The sequence below is a fragment of the Lagopus leucura genome, unplaced genomic scaffold (assembly GCF_019238085.1).
Source record: "Lagopus leucura isolate 7727_CA_CO unplaced genomic scaffold, USGS_WTPT01 Super-Scaffold_73, whole genome shotgun sequence".
Taxonomy (NCBI): Eukaryota; Metazoa; Chordata; class Aves; order Galliformes; family Phasianidae; genus Lagopus; species Lagopus leucura.
In genome coordinates, this window is record NW_024962252.1 from 23,845,118 (window position 1) to 23,865,278 (window position 20,161).

Genomic DNA, 20,161 nt, shown 5'->3' on the forward strand with positions numbered 1-20,161 from the left:
GATAAAACATTCTGGAAAACCATTACAGCAGCTGTTTCCATTTATGCAGTCACTATATCTGTAAGTAGTGCAAATGTTATTCCATTATAAAAATATCTGTCTGATAGCCCAATGTATTTTAAGGTTGTTTTTAACAAGTAACGAGTAATAATAGATGCTAATATAATAAAAGGGTGACAGCCCTCATCATTGCAACCCTAGAGAGTATCCAAAAGAGAAGAGCAAAGTGCTGTACAGACCCAGGGTTCTGCATGGGTTCTGGACGGAGCACAAAGCACCAAATGCTACAGCACAGCTGAAGACCCCGGTGCTTCATCAGGATCTTGAGACACTTTTGTCTTGTGTTTCTTGTGTAATCAAGGATACAGACAGATTAGGTAAACAAATCCAAAACAGGCATGGTGATATTCTCCATTTACAAAGCTCTTGCTGTTACTTGTGACGCTGATAAGGAGTGAGAGTCCCTTATTAGTTAAAGGAAACCAGAAAGTTTTCTTAGCATTAGTACTCAGGGCATTAATACAGGATGATCTACTGATTGGATGAACCAGTGGCTCCACAGAGCAGGGAAAGCATGACTACATACACCTGAGCATATGGCTGTGATGGACTTGTTGGGTTGCATTTTAGGAAGATGTAACTGCAGGAGAAATAGGTACTGAAACAGTTGTGAAACTGCAGCAAGTGTGAAGAAGTGTGACCATACATATATTGCAGATTTGGAATACATCTCTATATGAGTAATTATCTGTACATGCACGTGTGTGTGTATATATATATATATATATATATATATAAAAGCTATACATAGACTATATATATCTTCTGGCATTCTCTTATTACAAATGGAGTAACTTAAAAGACCTTGAGGTCACTCCAAGTTGACCCCTGATGCATGCATCACCAATTCTCATAGCTGCCAGTTCTTGCCTCCCAGTCACTTTCTCTCCAGCTGAGACAGTGATGGAGCACAGAGGTGATGGCAGTCCATTGCAGTGTGGTAGGAAATGGGTTCACCTAAAATCCTGCTGAGCACTCACTGCAACACAGCACAAGTTGCAGGGTCTCTGACCCTTCTTTTTTTGCTCTCTGTGTCATGCTACTGCTTACACAAGAGATGTATTGTAAAATGATTTGCAACTGGTTTTGCCAAGATCTTCCTCGATCTGCATGAGATTGAGATGAGATCAGTCTTAGAGAGTTAAAAATATTCTTGATAAGGATGACCCAAACATTTGGAATTCAGAAGACTCCTTTGCATTTAAAATATTGCTTTTATATATATATATGCATATATACATATGCATTCATATTTTAAAATAGAACTCATAGCACACTTAAACTACTTCTTCATAGAGCAATTAGTGGTAACCCTTTACACAGTTTGCCTTTTTAAGGTGGGATTATTACAACAGAAGGACAGAAAATACACAGGCAATTATTTTATGAGAACTTTAAAAGCATGAATACTGAAGGTTCAGGTATTCTTAGTCTCAGCAGACTTCATTTCAGCACACAGTTCACTCTACAACTGTATCATTTTGGTGTAAGAAACCCACAGAGAACATGAAATAAGATGCTGAACTCAAACGTATCTCCCAGAGTAACCACACTGAAGGTTAAACAATGGCATGGAATTAAATACTACCTACAGTAATAAAAAGCTCAACTCTAACTCTCAGCCACTACTTACACCCTGTAAAGTTGTTCAATGGAATCTGTAGGCGTTTTATGTATTATATGGACAAGGCAGGGCCATACTGTACTGAAGATAGTTTTATATCTAAAATTAAACTGCTATTGGCAAAGACATGTAAACAGTAAATGAAGAAGCAATTTCTTGGGTGCACTGCTGTACTAAATCTTTGCAAGAGGAGTTCTATGTAGAAGCGTTTTTCCCCAGCTGGAGGATTAAAATGCATAGGTACAACTTACTTATCAGAAAAAAAAAAAAAAAATCAATTACCATTTCAACAACTTTGTCTAATTAGTTTGTTCTCTTACATATTTTAAGTGAGGAAGAGCCTCCAAATTGACCATGAATAAGGAATTGCTGTTTGCAAAAGTTCAAATTGTAATTGAAAGGTTTTCTAGTGGCTTTGCATTAATAAGTATGCCCAGAAGGTTGTACATCAGGAGAACCTGGCATTTCATTTCATTCATGAGCTTAATAAGCACTGACATTTCATGTTGGAAATGGACACATTTTACAAGTCCACTGACATGAGAGTATAACGCTTTATGTGGAAATATTTGTAACCAAACTGACTGAAGAAGATAACTAACAAAGGAAAAAGTATGCAGCTAAAGCAATTCGCAATCAGAGTAAAAAGTCTCCATATGGACAGCTGTGCTGATGTACATACTAGGTGGAACGGTACAGCAAAGAGCTGAATTCAAATTTACATGTTTTCTGCATATTGAAATGCCACAAATTTCCTGAATGCAGGAATGTTATATACAAACAAACAGGTAAAGTGCTGAATTTGAGTTTGAGGTCTTCCATTTTTAACTGAGGCTCAAATAAGATGAGGATTAAGAGAACAACAGGGGAAGAGGATAATTAACCTAACAGGTCACAGCAAATATCTTGCGGTACATAATTAATGACAAATTTTGCCTTTTTAATTTTTAGAGCTGTCATTCTGTCTGTATGAAGCCTCCAGAAGCCAGGTCTGGTGTTCAGTGAAAACAGAATTCCCTTTCCTCTGTCTTCTGAACCTGTTTCTTTTACAGTGAAGACATGCAAAAATTGCCCAAGGCTGCTGTAGCTACCATTTCTTGTAATCCATGCTGTCTTAAAATTCAGCAACATTTACTAGCCTCTAAAAATAATAAAAATGTATCTTAAGTAAACTAAAGACTAAACTAAACTGAGATGTCTGAACTTGTATGGTATTTGCATTAATGAATTAAAAAGAGAAACAAAAGAGAAAAAAAAAAAAGAGAAGCAGTGAATTTGCAAATATAAATATGCTTTTACAAAGAAACAGAGTCAAATTTGAATAAAAAACTCTTGCTTAAAACCATAGCTTCAAGTGGATTAACAGTTCTTATTCCAGTTGTTGATGGCTCTAAAGTTAAATTGGAAAAAATTGAGTTGTGAGTTTTAAATAAGAAACTGTTTGACAACAACCTAAAGCTTTAGAAACCAGGAATCGTATAGAAGCAGACATTTAAATGCCACACCTACTGCTCCATGCCACTGATGTGATTTTGGAGCTCCTTAAATTGAGATCCCAAAGCTGGGAATACTATTTTTTACTTATTTTACTTTAGAATGATTAGAAACATATTCTGAAAAGTTATGCTACCTATCCTTCAGAATTGGAAGTATCCTCCAAATTCCTCTTCAGTTCCTATGTTTCCCACTACTGTGCAATAAAAAAAAAAGTAGAAGAGCAAATTTTTGTAAGTCGTGGGACCTACATCAGACAAGTTTATTAGTTTGCAAAATGGTAAAAAGAGCACAGACGGCGCATGATATGTGTTCAAGTTGACCCAAGGACCTAAAAACAGAGAAGAAAAACATAAAATTAGAAAGTTTAATCTGAGATTATCTTAAAACTTTGTCATCAAATGAGTGCTTTTAGACTTGCAAAGAAAAACTAAAACACTGAATACATTTTTTTTCATATTATGATTTGAAAAACACAGAATTAATGGAATGAAGGTCACAGTGAGGACTATTTTATTCTTATGGTGCATTTTGGATATACACAATTTGATTTTATCATAGTTTAGCTATGGAAAAAGTAAGAGAGAGATGGAAGGTATCTAACTGAGAAGATCCAGATGGCTTTATTTTAAGTATGTGTTTCAATTTTAGTGACACGGATAATGATTTTGGACCAGATGATTTAGGGATGATTGTGCCTGTTAAAAGATCACTGTGGTTGGTGCAGCACAAAATAACCAGAGCACTGTTCTTTGGGAGTTTCAATGTCTACAAACAGTACCTAGTTGTTACCAGTTGCTGTGGTATACCAACCTGTACTCTCTAGGACTCTTCAGGATATCTGTAGTACTCTGAGTATTTAACTTACATAACTAAATTGTGAATATATGATGAACAAATCTTAAGCCTGTCATATCTTAATATTGGCCTGCCGAAACTTCTGCATTCAGCCTCATCTTCAATTTACAGATAACTTTTTTGCTATTGTATACATTGTTTGAGAGGATTACACAGCTAGACCTACCTGTTCACTCCTCCACACATCAGGCTAAAGCAGCACCTTCATGAAAAGCATTCTTGGCACATCTGAAGTTACAAGTGAAATGGCATCAAGAGAATCTGATGAGGGAGAATGTGAAAAAAACATCTGTCAGTTTAACGTCAAAGAAATTATGCAGGGAAAAACAGAAAAACATGCAAGGAAAAGAATTCTCACCTTGTATAAACAGCCATGTGAATTCCTGGCACAAAGTAGAGGTGAATTCCAGTACCCAAAATTCCTGGAGATGTTCTTGCAAGAAGTAATGGCGTTTTCATTTCCATGACAATGTTGATTATGCCAAATAGAGAGCAGTGCTAACCATAGACGGCCTACAGACAGCTGGGAATGAACCAGTGGCAGAAAGAATCTCCAAACATCCAGAAAACTGAGTTTTTCTAGAGATTGCTACAAAATAGTAGTGAGAGAGAAGGAGCGTACAACTGAATTAACTGCTGGGCAGGAGGAGAAAACCATAGGATGCCTCAAAACAGGGTTGCATAAAATATGAGAACAATTACTAAAAGAAACATGCAGATGTGTAGCAACCGTCTACACATCAGTGTGGGCTTTTTTTCTCACAGGAAAAACACTGTGATACACTCTGCAGAGTCATCTTCACTGAAAGTGTTTCTTGAGGGTGATCCAGGTTGATGAGATCAAGATTTGAGAATGACAAAAAAAAGCTGAAGTATTTTATCACTAGTTTCATTTTCTCCAGTATTTCTGTAACAACATCTCTAGAAATAGTGCTTCCTCCATGATAGTCAGGACTTGTGGATTACCATTTATCTGGATTATATGAACTGCAAGTGGCTATTGTCAAAACAATTGCAATTTAAAATTCTTCATACTGTTTAGGAATAAAAGTATTTCATTACTGTTATTGCAGACTTCATGAACACCTTTATCTGTTTTTACCTTTATTTGCATTGTTTTACCACTGGAATTTTCTTGGATTTTTAAATAACCACAAGTCTAATGCGCCTCTCTGAATAATCATATTGTGTTATGTAGACTCATGAGAAGACTGGGAAGAAAGGGATAAGAATTTAACCATAAAGAAGAAGGAGAGATTAGTTGATTCCAGAGGAAGAACTGTAGAAGACATTGAACAGGTATCTTAGTAGAAAGGAGCAGTTTTCTTTGCACTATTCATAAATATTGAAAACCCAGATTTTGAAGGTGCTAGAGCGAAGAAAATCCTTTTTATAATTACTTAAAGTTTAAATCCCATCGCCAGGCAACTTTCCAATAAGAGGACTGGACATCTGTATGAAGGTTTTTCTCTTAGTGTTACTAGGAAATCTCAAAATATAATTTGAACACATTAGGCTTACTTGAAATGTAGCTTTATATCTTCCTAATAGATCTAGGCTGCTTCAAAGGTTGCAGTAATTACTATCCTATCTGGTCCAAAAGTTTCTCTAAATTTCACTAGCCTGCCTTTTACTGTCTACAGACATCATCACCATGAGTACAGTATCACCTAAAAGAAGCCTCACTTCTGCTTCTAGATTATTCTTCCCACTGCCTGCCCACACCTGACTAATCCCATCCTTCATGTCTTAAAAGCACCTCTCACTGATTTAACTCCTTCCTGCCTTTATTCTCCTTTCCCTAGATCTTGTATGGAGAACTTTGTGTGTGTGACCTTGCAGATCTTTCTGCGAGCTGTGAAATAATTTTTTTTATATTCCTTTGCACAAAGACTTTGGGTGGACACAATTAAAGTGGTTAGAGTGGATTTCAGCCACTCAGTGCTGAGGACTCTGTAGTAATGCATAGTCTTTAGCTATGCACAGGTGATAACTAGTGCAATTAAATCCATCTGCGAAACATAAAGCTGATAGAGACACAACAAAGAATAACAGACTATGTTATTACTGCAAGCCACCTCTTTCCTTCACGATAAATGTGAGTAAATTTAAAGTTTTGTTAAGTTCTAAATGCCCATCATTTGTATTGTAGGCCAGGGAAATGGCTGGGAACAAATGCAGTAGAATTGCAGGCTGTCCAGCCTCATACAGAAGGGTCTAAGTAGTTGTTGCTCTTTCACACCAGCAGTAGGTAAAAGTTTAAAGGTTGATAAGAAATGCAACTCTCAAATGAAATAGCCAGGCACAAAGTGGCAAAACGTCTATACCTGCCAGTCATGAATTTTAATTGCGATATTACAGTTAGTATCATCAGTACTACTGATTTTCATAAAAATTATATAATAAATTTTGTTAAGCTTCCTTATCTATTTTTCCTATAAAATAAGCAATAGCCAGGAAAATAAAAGAATAGAGAGGTTGCTGCATACAGTACTGCCAAAAAGCTATAAAAAAAGTTTGAAAGAGTATGCACTACTTAGTCTTCTAAGAACTCAGTAAATGTTCAGTGTCTCCTGTTAATGTTGTTTTGTGTACTAGAAGATTTTAAGCAAATATAATACAGCCATGTGTCACTGCTAATGTGGCATCCCACCTTTTTAGAGAAAGATATTTTTTTTTCCTGCTACTCATTTGCAGAAGTGATGATGAAGTTCCTACGTGCCAATGCTTATTTTAAACAGAATTTGTGCTTAACAAGGAGGAGCAAGATGGTAGCCCTTCTCTGGGGGAAGCTTTCTTTTTTTTTTTTTTTTTTTTTTACAGCTCTATGCAGTTTATTCTGCTTTGCAGATCGATAGGCTCCAAACCAAATGCAAAACAAATAATTTCTGAAAGTAGTGATTAAAAGGTTCTTTCCAAAAGATCAAACCAAACTCACAGGACTCATAGAAGTGTAAGTTTTAAGTGAAAAATTAAATGCTGTGTGGGCACAGACAATAATGGCTTTAGGAGGAAGCATGAGCCTTCTCCTCTCTCTCTCTCTCTCTTTTTTTTTTTTCTTTTTTTTTTTTTCCTTCCCAATGGATTTAAAACTATATGAGAAAAACTTGTAAACAAAATCTGGATCTCTTCTAACAGCGAATTTTCTATTTGCACTATACTTCCTAAAATTTCCTGATGTTTGCCTCATGGCATTGCTAGTCACTAAACCGTGCACTAAACCGTGCTAAAGTGTGTCTGAGGATGGTTTAGAAGCACAGCATCTAGCTTTGACCTGAAACCTTTATGATAGCAAAGTGAAGGGTTCTCCTGCACTGCCACTTGGGAACAGTCGAGCAAGCTCTAACCTTGGGGCGAGAGGGAGGTTTGTCTATTCCTCCCATCCAGTGAAAAGCACTCAGGCAGTAACTAGAAAACATTGTGGTAAACAAGCTCTTCACAATTCTTGAGGGAAAATAGAAGACCTAGGATCCTCAGTGTGTGCTGCTCTGCATTTCTGGTAGGTGAAATAGTCCTAACTGCTTTTCTCCAGTCACTGGGAGATGCCAGGCTACAGGGCTTTTCAGCTATTTAGCAAAATGTAGAACACACATGCTTTATTACAATGTCCCTGATCCCACAAGTGAATAGAATGAAAGTTCATAGGTCTTCTCCCTGCTATACTGTTAGCAGCAGCACTGTAAGACTTGTCAGTACGCACTGAAAATTATTGCTTTCAACACTTTTCATCACAAAGTTTCATGTCAGGAACATTTCACAGTTAATTCTTATAAGAAATGTTTTTCTAATCTTTAAGCTAATGATGAAGTGTTTGCTTTTCTTTCACTTCAAAACTCTTTACATACAAGCAAATCTTTTACTTAGTACTGCAATAAACCTGCAACAAGCACTGACAAAGAGTTGTGCTTGCTCATGGCATGTGATAAATCAGGTAGGGGAAAAAAACACAAAAGAATCTTCTGTGTTTGTGAGAATATGCTTTTCCAGCAGATGGTAATTCTCTGCATTTTGTGCAACAGAACTATAATGATTAAAAAGGTAACAGCATCTAACTCGAGCTACCAGGGAAACTACCAGGTGCAGTAACATGACTGTGTACAACGCTGGGCTCTTCCCTGCCTCAAGTGGCAGCTTTTATATTCTTCATTATTTAGATGCTCATCTAGGTACTTACTGCATCCAGAAGGTACAGTCCTACTGATTTTACACTAAATGGCCTCTCATGTTTCTGCTGCACAGGCCCCAGTGAATGATGCTGCCATTATGCAGCTGGGTGTTTCTGATTTCAGCAGTGCAATCACTGCCTCTTTGTCTTACAGGCTGATGCTGGGCAGGAGGGATAAAGGAGCGCCTTTGCAATTTCTGGGCATGCAGAATTGGTAAGAGCAGGCTTGGGAACAGGAGAGGGAGCAGACTGGTGAAGCTAGAGTGCAGTGGCAGCAGTTGTAGCTCAGATTGCTTTGCCAGTGAAGGCTGCTGCTACACCACGGTACCATGAAGTGTCTCTCTTGTTTTTCCAAGCCATGATGATGATGGAGACTTTGGGATTACTGATATTCTGTGGCTCTAGAGAAAATTCTAATATACCTACGTCCTTGATCTGATGGTGTCTTTTAACTCGTTTCATCAGCAGGGTCATCACTTTCCCATAGCTGTGGGAAACATGGCTAACATATATTTTTCATTTTAAGGGTTGGATTATGCAGACTTTTCTCCATCCAGTTATAAGCATACATACATTTTCTGATTCATTGTCTGGTTTTTCCTCATACCTCTGAATGCCATTAAAAACCCCTACAGAATGGAAAAGACTGAATAAACACATGGAAAAGAGTAATTTTTAAGAAGTATTTTCTTCAGATCTGCAGAAATGTAGTCTTTTTTGATACACAGTACTCCTTGCTTGGAATATATTATTTCATTATATTCTTGTATCTATCATCCAGGTCTGCCTAGTGAAACCACAGTAATTTACCTTCTGTGTTTTAAATGCTGTAATAGTTCTTGTTTGTGTTAGCTGGGATTGGCTTCATTTTTTTTTTTTTTTTTCCAATATGTTTTTTTTGCTCTGTCAGTTTGAAATTCTACCACAATTCCTGCCTTATTTTCTTATGCTTCAGCATTTGTGGTTTATTTTTTGCTTGTTTCATGTTTGTTTCAGAAATGCAAAGTATGATTTTTCTCTTTGATGGCACAGAAATATTTGTGTCACAACTGAAAGTGTTAAAAGAAAGTTAAAAGAATATTTCCTGTAGCTACATGTGACTGTATGTTTAATAACAATTTTCTCCTACTCCTTCTTGTGGAAAGGTCTATTGCATCTTACCTTGTCCAGAGAGACTGTCTCTATCAGCTTCCTTGAAAGGTGGTTCTGTTACTCCAAGCAGTTCTTTCTTCATCTCAGCTTCAGTATGCTCATCTGTGGCTTGCAGGAAAGTAGGTAGGGTAAAACTACCTGTGGTATGAACTGCCAATGTGATAACCTGCTCTGTTGGAGACTCATTGTCATCGGTGATTAAATCCTTGCTCTCTGACTCGTCTGCTGGAGGAGGCAGGTAGGAATCCTCTGGCTTTGGAGGACTGTCTGTGCTAACCAGAGCACTGAAAGGCACTGTGAATCTTTGGTAATCAGTAGTGATATCTTCTGTGTCTGGAGATTTGTCGTGAGGTGGTTCTCTGGAGGGTTTGGTAGGGAATGCGGGTTCAGATGTAATAAAATTACTATCAAAGTCTTCAGGTCCACCAATCTCTCTGCTTAGATCAGAGATTCCAGTTGTAAATTCATCAACAAAGAAGCCTCTGGTTTGGTCCACCGTTGCTGGGCTGGGATAAACCAGTGGGAGTTCTGCGCTTATGGTGTCATCCTAAGAAAGAATTTCAGAGGGAAGCAGATTTTAAAGGTGGTTTTCATTATTGTTTAACTTTCACTGCTAAAATAGCCAATAATCTTTAGTCACGGGAATCTAGTTCAGCATGAAGTCATGGGATACACCAGAGGTCTGACATATGCGTGTGATCCCAACCGCATTGCCTGGTATTTTAGATACAGTCAAAGAAAGATGATGTTTTCTCTCCATGTCAATTGTTCTCCTCTCTCTGAGATGCACTACTGAACTGGTGAGCAGTTGTTTATTTTTAATTAAAACTGGAAAATGCACTCAAGTGGTAATATTCACCCGTGAATGAAACCATATGTCTTCTTGCACTGTATCACCACAGCACTCATTGTTATAGCATATATAAAAGGCAGATACATATTTTTGCAAAAGAGCATTTTACTGTATATTACAAGTGCTTTCTTGGTGCCTAATGTCATTTCTCATGAAGAAATAGATAAATAAAAGGGGTGGAATTAACTCACCAAATCAGGGCCTGCCAGAGGAATGGTGACCATGCCTTGGATGTCATTATCAAAATCACTTGGCGGTTGAATAGGTTCTGGGGAAAAAAAAGAAAACAATATTTCAGCAATAGCACACTGCAAACTCTTCTAAAACAGAGGAAAAATGTATTAAAACTATTCTCCATAAAAAATAATGGCTTTTAAAAGTCCATGTTAAGAACACAGAGGCATACATTTCAAATTACACTGGTATTTATGAAGAAAGCAGGAGATTTATATACAGTATTTTGTATTCTTTGTTTAGTATGAATGGGATAGGGCTGCAGAGAACTGGACTGGGCATAGCTGGATGAATGATTAAAATCAGCTGAACCACTTGGTTACACTCACATGGGTTACGATGATTCATCACACTGTGCTGTTTATTAAGCCCAAATTGCTTACAGTTTTACCAGGAGTCCACACCATTGCTACTCAGTGTTTTGGCTTTAGCACTGCTTTAACCCTCTCAGAAGAGCTCTTCGAGAACACATACAAGCATGTTGCTTTTCTAAAACTGTTTATTAAACATAACTAGAGAGAAAAAATTGATTAAAAATAAACACTATTTAAGTGTTCTATATCCATGAAAATTTGGATTGGCATCTTTATATTAAAATACATTTTAATATTATAGAAAATATTAATTCATCTACATATTTTTTTTAGAGGGAAGAAAATTCTGTTGCCTGTAAATGAAACAGTATAGCTATGAGATTGTTTGTGTTTTAATGTCATTTTGACAAGCATACGTATGAGGAACACTGTAATGTTATTTCCCTGATTTTAACTCACCTCCCCAATGCTAGGGCTTTTCTAGCTTTGAAAAAATTGCTGATGGACTGTAAGGGGGTATTCATTAGCTGTAGTACTATACTAGATGCAGCCCTTCAGCTAGGGCTATTCTCACCCATCTTTATTAGTACTCTAAATTTGTATTCCCCTTTCTTTAAATCTTAAACTTGTATTCGCCTTTGCCCTTTAAGGTGTCTGTCCCTCTCTGTTTCTCCATCAGGAGGTTATGGGGCTTGCTTGCAATAGAAGTTTAGCTGTTAGAGTGCTAAATTCAGGTTAGAGAAATGCCTTACTTTTTATCTTATTAAAGAAAGGTGTTTGTCCACACTGGGAATTCACAATGAGTTAGTGAATATTCAAGCTATTTTACTTTTTCTTCTCTGGTTTGCCATAGTGTGCAAAATATTCAGATTTTATAAACAAATGGAAACAGACCTGCAAATATGATTGGAAGTCCGACTATTTAAATACAGAGGTGTATTTTGTTACAAACTTTGATCTGTGCATCCTTTAGCTATTTTGCAACCCTTAGGAGACGTAGGTACATCATATGACAATGACCTTGAACAAAGCTAAGGACACTGTACTGAAATTGCATAAATTTGCAAGGCAAGGTTCAGACTTGTGCCCAGTATTGGCCTGCCTACTGACCGTCAGTAAACCGAAGTGTCCCAAGGTCCACTGGTAGGGACCTGTCTTCATGGAGTGCTGTAGCAACCAGCTGCTGAAGGTCCGTTACTGTGAGTTTGGTTGCTGATATTTCCCTCTCTTCCTTTGCAGAGAGTGGTGCTTTTTCATTTTCAACCTTATTTGATCCAATAGTTGAGATGTCATCTGCAGTGCTTTTGATTTCTGAGCCATCTCTCTCAAAGTTTACCATGTATCGTGCTATAGTGCTGCTTGACCTGCAAAGGGAAGATGCAAAAGCGTCCAGTGCAGCAAAATCAGTTACTGCCTGAAGGCTGATCTTACAAAGAAGCAAAATAAAAAAGTTCATGCAACCACAACATATTCTCTACTGTAAAAATAACACAAATATGTTGCTTTCTAATGACACTGCAGTCTTCAAATTACTTTTACCATGCCTAAACCTTTTCTCCTTCTGTTCATACTTTTAAATTAAACTTCATATATTGAATGAAATTATAAAAATATTCTAACATAATCCAGTTTAAGATGACTACTCAGAAACCTGTGGAGCTTATAATATTGCTTGACACAGTTCATTTTTGATTTAAACAATCATAAATGCATGCTGGCAGTTACAAGAAGAAATAATCACCTACTAATCATACAGAAACATACCAAAAGGAATTTAAAAGTTCATAAAACCACAGGTAAGAAAAAATCCTGTCAGATCTGGGGCTTTTTCTTTCTTTCTTTCTTACTTTTTTTTTTTTTTTAATGAAACAAGTCAGGAAAGCTAGTTTATTTGGCAAGAAAGTAATATTTCACAATGGGAAACAGCCTTTCAAAATTCAAATGAGTATTGCTTCTTACTTGCTTAACAGAAGACTTGAATCTTCCATCACCTTTCACAAATTGTAAATTCACATAATTAACATGAAAAAGAACGAGTAAAACATTTGTTGTTTTCTATAATATCAAATATTTGGAAAGAAAGGAAGTACGCCTTATCTAGTATATGCTATGTATTTTTGTTTATGTGATGTTGCAAGAATCTGGGAAAAGAAGTAGAAAACTCTTCCATTTAAACTAGGAGTAAAAGAGAAATTCTAGGATCTGCCATAAATATTATTCCCCAGCAGCACTTCTAAGCAAAAAAAAAAAAACCAAAAACCATAGTTGTATTACAAGTCCATATCCCCCTGTATTTTATTAATCTAGTAACTGGTCTCTTTGCCACTCTATTTGCCATGACAACACAGGTAACTAAGAAAATCCTGCATACTTACTGAAGATAACATTTGTATGGAAACACACAGATGATCAAAACTGAAAATTTAATAGGCAGATTTTTTTTTTTTAAGTTTATGACTGATAAAGATGTTTTATCATCTGAATGTAAATTTTCCTATGTCATGCGATTTCCTTTCCTTGAGAGACATCCTGACAAGCTTGATTGTATGAACCTTGCAGATGAAAATGAAAGCTGTCCCTGCTGCTTTATGTCACAAATTCTGTACTTGGACAGAACGCAAATCAATTCACTTGGTCACAACAAGATAAATGCTATTTATTGATTTGTCTTAATTTCTTAGACTATAAAATGATCAAACTTCATTATGAATTAGAGGCAAATTACCCATCTTTTTCCTTCTTCTGCCTTCATTTCATCACAGAAAAAAAAGAGTACCATAGAGGATTGCAAAAGAAAAAGAAACAAAGAGTTATATATACTGGTAAATCAATCAGTTGTACATCAAAAATATCTGCTGACAATTGATCTTCTATGCATTACCTATGATTTTTATTTCTGTGTGAAAATGACAGCCTGTTCTCCATCGTTGCTCTTTTTTCCTTCAGAGTAGTGCAAATCATCATGTTTTGAGTGGAAAAACAGGAATTTTACTTTACCTTGACAGTCTGAAATATTTGAAATAGCTTTCCTATTTTTCACTACCAATGGTGCGATTTGAGCATTGCTGATCATTTCTTTACAGCAGCAATGAACACCTTTGACAGTAGCAGCAACTGTTACTGTGCACATTATACCTACTCTCATCCTAGTCACAGGGGTAATTATCTATTAATCACTTTGAAGGAGATGCCTATGTTGACGTTCTTGTCATTATCTCCCTTGATGAATTCTCTGGCATATCACTAATGCTATCTTTTCGTATTGCCTTGTGGAAAATGCTGTGAATAAATGTGGTGATACGGTCAAAGGAGAACGGATGCCCCGTTCAAGGCCAGATTGGATGGGGCCCTGAGCAGCCTGGTCTAGTATTAAATGGCTGGTGGCCCTGCATGTGGCAGGGGGTTTGGAGCTTTGTGATCCTTGAGGTCCCTTCCAACCCTGGTGATTCTGTGATTCTGTGGACAGCAACATACCTAAGGCCTGTTTTTGTAGACCTAGTTAAGTCAATCACTAATTGATGGGCAGCTCTGATCATTCACATTGATGAATATACCTGCTTATCAGCTACAGAAAGCTAAGAATGTGATACTAAGCAGAAGTAGATTACAGATCTCTTTGAGTCACAACTGAGATTACTTACTTGTAAGTTGTATCTTTAAGGTGCTATTGCAGATATTTACAAGTTATGCAGTAGCCAGCTTTTTATTTTCTTACTTTAATTATCAGAATGATATGCAAGTCATTTCCACTTTTGTTTGCTCTTTTCTCTCCTATTTACAAGCAATTTTATAAGCAAAAAGCTAGGAATAATAGAATCATAGAGTGGCCTGTGTTGAAAAGGACCATAATTATAATCTAGCTTCAATCCCCCCCTGCCATGCACAGGGTCACCAGCTACTAGAACAGGATGCCCGTAGCCAGTCTGGAAAAAGAATGCTTTTCTAAAATTTCATTTTGATACAAAAGTTTTTCATTATGTATTACAAGTTGAATGTTCCTAATGCTGTGCCATAAGACCACAAATTTCTGTCTCTTCCTTCTCTTTTAATTTCAATTTTATGTTATTTACTGCTGTTAGCAATTTGGTTTTCCCTTGACTCTTTATATAATGTATTTTTGTCTATTGAAGCACAATTGAAGTTTTTGAAAGGAACTGTATTTCTCTATTGGAAAAAAACTAACACGGCAGCTTGTATCAGCAGTAAACATGGAAAGAAGCTAAAACTAATAGAACTGGCAAGACAGGAATCTAATCAAAGGAATTTTTTGACATACCTGGCAGAAACCTATTTGAAAATTTTGTGTGTGAACCTGTGTCCTCATGCAACCTTCTCTTTCCAAAGAAGCTTCACTTTGATCGTGAAGAGCACAAGACCCACATATAAAGTGTAGCCATCTAAATTATCCTGCCTTTAACTCTCCTTGTCATTTAAGAAAGTCCTTAATGGATAATTTCAGAGCATTTATTTTACTTCACCTACAGTAGGATTTCTCAGATAATTAAAGCTACTTCTTAATAATTTGAAAGCCTGTAGTCTCACTTGGGATGTATTTGCACTTCTCTCCATATTGTTGCTTTATTGCTCCCAGAGAACTATTTTCTATTTATAGAAACACATATTCCACTATGAATAAGTCTCTCCATGTGAAGAAAAGAAGGGAGAGTGGAATCCTAGTAGCCAATAGAAAAATGAACCCCATTTTCTTACTTACTTAAATCCCAATACGTGGATTTCTTTAAATCCTGGAAGTTTCTCAAATATTTTTTGCATCTATAGAAAAACATAAACTCATTAATTCAGTGTAACTCTTACTGCTAAAAAGCAAAACCACAGGCTGTATACCTAGACTATATTTTTCATGTTTCAGAGAGGGCTTTAGGAAACAACTTTAAGTGCCCTTTTTGTGCAGTTGTCATTGCTCAACTGTAACAAAATCTTTGCTGTCTGCTTTACCTGTTAATAGGCAAAAGAAGTTCAAAATAAATGTTATCTCTGTATACATTTTTTCAGATTAGAATAAATTTTTCTCAGCATCTCAGTAATCGACAGTATTTTGAGCTATAGCTAACTGATAAATGCAGGTTTGTCTTTTCCTGTTGTAGCTGAGCCAAAATATCTATTTTATGTACATCTTTTTTGGAAGAGAAGAGGGATTCTTTTTAAAAAGCACAGTTCCTTTCTCATTCAATTTCTGGTCCTGCCATGGTACAGGCAGCACGTCATCTCGGCATTTCTTCTGCTAGTAAGGAAAGGAATGGAGGTAACTACTTGATCTAACAGTAAAAATGATGTAGAAGTAGTAATTATGTAATTATGTAAACAAGAATGTCTCCTTTGTGAAATTCTTTGGAGAAAAGTGTGTCAGCTATGTTTCATGCTACTGGACTACAAATCATTATCTTGTCAACATTTCATGTCAAGAACAGCTATGGACATTACAAAGAGATCAGATAAAATTTCACAACAACGGAAAATAGCTTACTAATCAAGAAATATTTTATTTTTCCCTCCCATATCCACTTCCTCATATTCTACTTATTCTGTGATATAGGAATACTTTAAAATTAATTAAATGTAAGTCATATTGCTGACTTGCACCATTGTGCAACACGTGTAATAAACAAAGCATGCAGGCAGTTCTGTTTGAGGATAATACTGGAGAATCCAGTTTTTTATTGGTTCTGCAAACATGTTCTTTGTTTTTCTACACATATCTGAAACTGAACAAGGATAGTGAAATATTCTGTACTGAGGAGCACTCACGAAACTGATGAGAAAGCTCACTTAATTTTACTAAGAAGAGCTTTTGGGAACATCACCATTAATTGCTATCTCTAAAAATGATAGTTGAACATTACGTTATCATTATTAATTATATGAAGACACTGCAGATGTTCCAGTTCTTAGAGAAATTATGGTAATGAACGGCAAAAATGACTGAAAGTCCTTTGAAAAATAGTTCAGAACACAGTAGCTAATTACTTTTAACATTTATATTACATTTTTCATTACGTTTATTGCAGAAATTAAATTATGATAAAGTAATATTGTCCATGAATTCCTGATTAATCCCAAATGATATTCCTAAAGTTAGAGATGGAACAACATTCTTCTCATCAGTTATAAGGTTTCGCTGATGACCAAGATGATTGCTTGTTAGCTTGGCAGCTGAACAGATGGCCTAAACAATGGGAAGAGATGGTAATATCTGAAGGGAAACTGAAGGACTTGAGAATATTGTCTCCTTTAAATGAGAATGGCTTACTCTAGTCTTTTTTCATGGTGGAAGTAGCTTCATGATATGAATCTATACAAGGTATAAAACGAAGATTTCAGTGTTCACTAAGCCTCCTTACCTGTAGTTGAAATTTGGCAGCTAATTGTTGATACTGTGGGGAGTTGGGATCGCTGAGTTCAGCTGTGTATTCCTGATCAGTGAGAGTGACACTGAATTCTACCATTTGTTCTGCAGGAAGTTCTGGGACTGTATTTGTTCCTAGCTCCTAAAAGAGGAGAGGAAAAAAAAAAAAAGAGAAATAAAGGCGAGTGATCATTTTCCCCCTACATTTCAACATTTAATAGATAGATGAGTTCCTTTTTAAACCCATACCCCAAAAAGCTTTCTGAACCAGACCCTACAAATGGTGACAGTTCACAGCCACTTGATTTTATTCTTCTGTCTTTGCAAATGAGTTTTTATTACTGTGACTTGAAAGCTACCTTTTACATTCTCTTGTATTCATAGAAGAAAATGAAGCAAATCAAACCATTTTTTTGCAGTTTTCAATTCTTGTTTCCAATGTTATTAAAGTGGTATGGCTTGCCACTTTGGAGGATGGTTCTTGACCTCAGGAAAAGGAACAAGTAAATGATAAAACCTGTTGGTATCCTACCTTCAGAATACATTGGTTAATAATAGAAAAACTGCGAATGTGTCTTATACAGTTTCATGTTCAGACACTCGTATTTGTTTTCCCAATGACAAAGTAGAATTGGCTCTACTCATGTGACACCTTTCCTGTGCAGATGACTTTACAACTATTAAAAGTACTCTTATTTTATTTATTAATTCCCAGTACTGTTAATAGTTTTGGTCTCTGCTTAGTAGTTTTTCCCTTCCTTAACATTACTTTCCAAAAGCTGGCAGTGGCTTGTGGAATGCACCCACTGTGAGTGCATTCAGAAAGATTTCCTAACTCATCCTAAATATAGTATAATTTTGCTAATTTCGAGGTTGAGAGAGATGTCTCAAAATTTTTTTCTCCAAAAGAGTGGTCAGATGCTGGAACTAGCTGCTCAGGGAGGTGGCTGAGTCACTGTCCTTGGAGATGTTCAAGAAATCTATAATGTTGTACTAAGGGATGTGATTTAGTGGGAAAATGTTGGTGGTAAGTGAATGATTGGACTATGATGGAGAAGACTGAAGATGATCTTGGAGATCTTTTCCAATCTTCGTGATTCTGTGATTCAAAGTATTGGAGCACAAGTGCCTATTGAAGTGATACAGAGATGTCACTCCGGAAACTTTACTGCACTGACTGCATATACGTGGCTTGTTTATACTTATTATAAGTTATATTCTGTAGTCTTTTAACATTTTTTAATATTTGAATTTGCTCTAGGATAATTCTACTCTTAGCCATGCTTTTTATACCTTGTGTTAAAATAACAATAAGAGCAAGATGATGATTGTGGTGAAGCTGGTCCAAAAGAACAGAAAACATATCAGCCTGAATCCCATGCAGGGATGGGATTTCCATTTCTGCTGTAGGATGGGCTGGCATAAGGCTACTGAAGACATCTGGACCATATGTACGCCTGGGTTTTGGTAGTTTTCAAGAATAAGTAGTAGAGGAATCATATAACTACAATGTTTTCTCATTGGAAAGAATATTTTCTGCCCCAATTAATTCTCCATACTTAATTCTTCTAGGCCACTACTTGGGATGCCTCAGGTTTGAAGGAAAATATATTTTTCACTCTATATAAAGATATGGCTCATCTGTTAAAGATTATTCTACAATATAAACACAAGATCAAGGCAACCTTAATTTCTATAAATATATTGCTGCCTTGTGACTTTTTTTAGCCAGTACTTAGCGTTTAAAAGGCTTCCCCCTTTTTTTCTGTCCCTCTTTTTCTGCTAGCTCAGTTCAAAAAGAAAAGGTGAATGAAAAGGCTGAATAGGAAAACAGGCTGAGAGTCTTCATCTCACCTTCACAGGAGTCTTGGTCTCGTTGACAATCTCATTGAGCAGTGTTCTGTTAGGTACCAGTGTGTAAGAAAGAGATACGCTGGGGGGACCTGGCAGGGTTCCAAATAAAATCATATGAGAATGGTTTGTGCATTAAGATGGACAAATCTTCCCCTTTCTCTATTGGTCATCTTGCTTTGAGATCTTTGTCTGCGTTATGGTGATTTTCCTTTCTGATTAATTTAAAGTAACAAGAAGTTTTGGCAGTTTTCCATTTGGAGGCAAAACTATCATGCTAGAATTTACAATCAATGATTCTGTCCTATTCAACCTTCCTATAAATGTGTGCAGGATGTTTCCTCCTTGAGCCAAATGCTCATATTTTTACAGATTTTTATAATTACATATATTTCTATCATTTTAAAGAATTCTGGTATGCAGCAGTGTTGGTATGTCTAAATTAAGCAATTACTCAATGTAATGTCTTGGCTTCACTGTGACTTTCTGTCAGAAATAATATTAATTTTCTTCTGTTTGATTATTTTGGCCAAAAAAAATGCAGCAGCGAATGCTCTAAATGATACTTTACAACTGAAGAAAAATATGCTTCATTTACTATACATGAAACTAGCAAAATATAGTTTATAAGATGCATTTAAAGACATTGAAAATGAATATATGAAAATAAATATATGATAAAAAATGCTACATTTGAATAGCAGACACACTGTAGAAGAAACAAGAACTGCTTATTACATACTATTTTGCTAAGCTGCTTTTGTTGTACTTGACTGAACTTGCTGTGCTTCTACAGCATTTGTTCAGTTACAGCCTACTAAGATCACTGGTTTTAGCAATTCTATTTGATGGACAGGTACAGAGCAAGCAGATTTGACTTTACCTGTAGAAACTGAAGGAATGTCTTCCAGCTTTTTGCCACCTGTTTTGTCTGTGGTTATTTCATCTTTCCTATCAATCAGATAGAAATGAATGATTTAATTATCAGCATGCTTACAAGCAAATGTGAAGGTGTAACAAAATGTAGAAATGACATCTGCATTAGATGTAGTTAAATTAATGAAGTTATTTGCAGTGAAATATTTGATGATGTGGTTAAACAGGGATGCTTTATATTCAGCAGTTTATAGAAATGCTTGCCTACTTTCCTCTTCTTCTATCTCGTATTTGCTCTTTCAATGAACAAAAGTAC

At 36.2% G+C, this 20,161-nt stretch overlaps 1 protein-coding gene across 1 annotated transcript in view; it reads right to left on the reverse strand.

Annotated features, from left to right (window-relative positions):
- IMPG1 (interphotoreceptor matrix proteoglycan 1) overlaps positions 1-20,161 on the reverse strand; it is a 48,285-nt gene that overhangs the window by 9,211 nt on the left and 18,913 nt on the right. Inside the window, exons 5-12 of the mRNA XM_042894316.1 lie at positions 19,853-19,920; positions 18,973-19,061; positions 17,114-17,260; positions 15,469-15,527; positions 13,480-13,500; positions 11,865-12,118; positions 10,398-10,474; positions 9,363-9,900 (exon numbers count right to left, since the gene is read on the reverse strand). Coding sequence (XP_042750250.1) covers positions 9,363-9,900; positions 10,398-10,474; positions 11,865-12,118; positions 13,480-13,500; positions 15,469-15,527; positions 17,114-17,260; positions 18,973-19,061; positions 19,853-19,920 — 1,253 coding nt within the window. The remainder of the gene's footprint in view (positions 1-9,362; positions 9,901-10,397; positions 10,475-11,864; positions 12,119-13,479; positions 13,501-15,468; positions 15,528-17,113; positions 17,261-18,972; positions 19,062-19,852; positions 19,921-20,161) is intronic.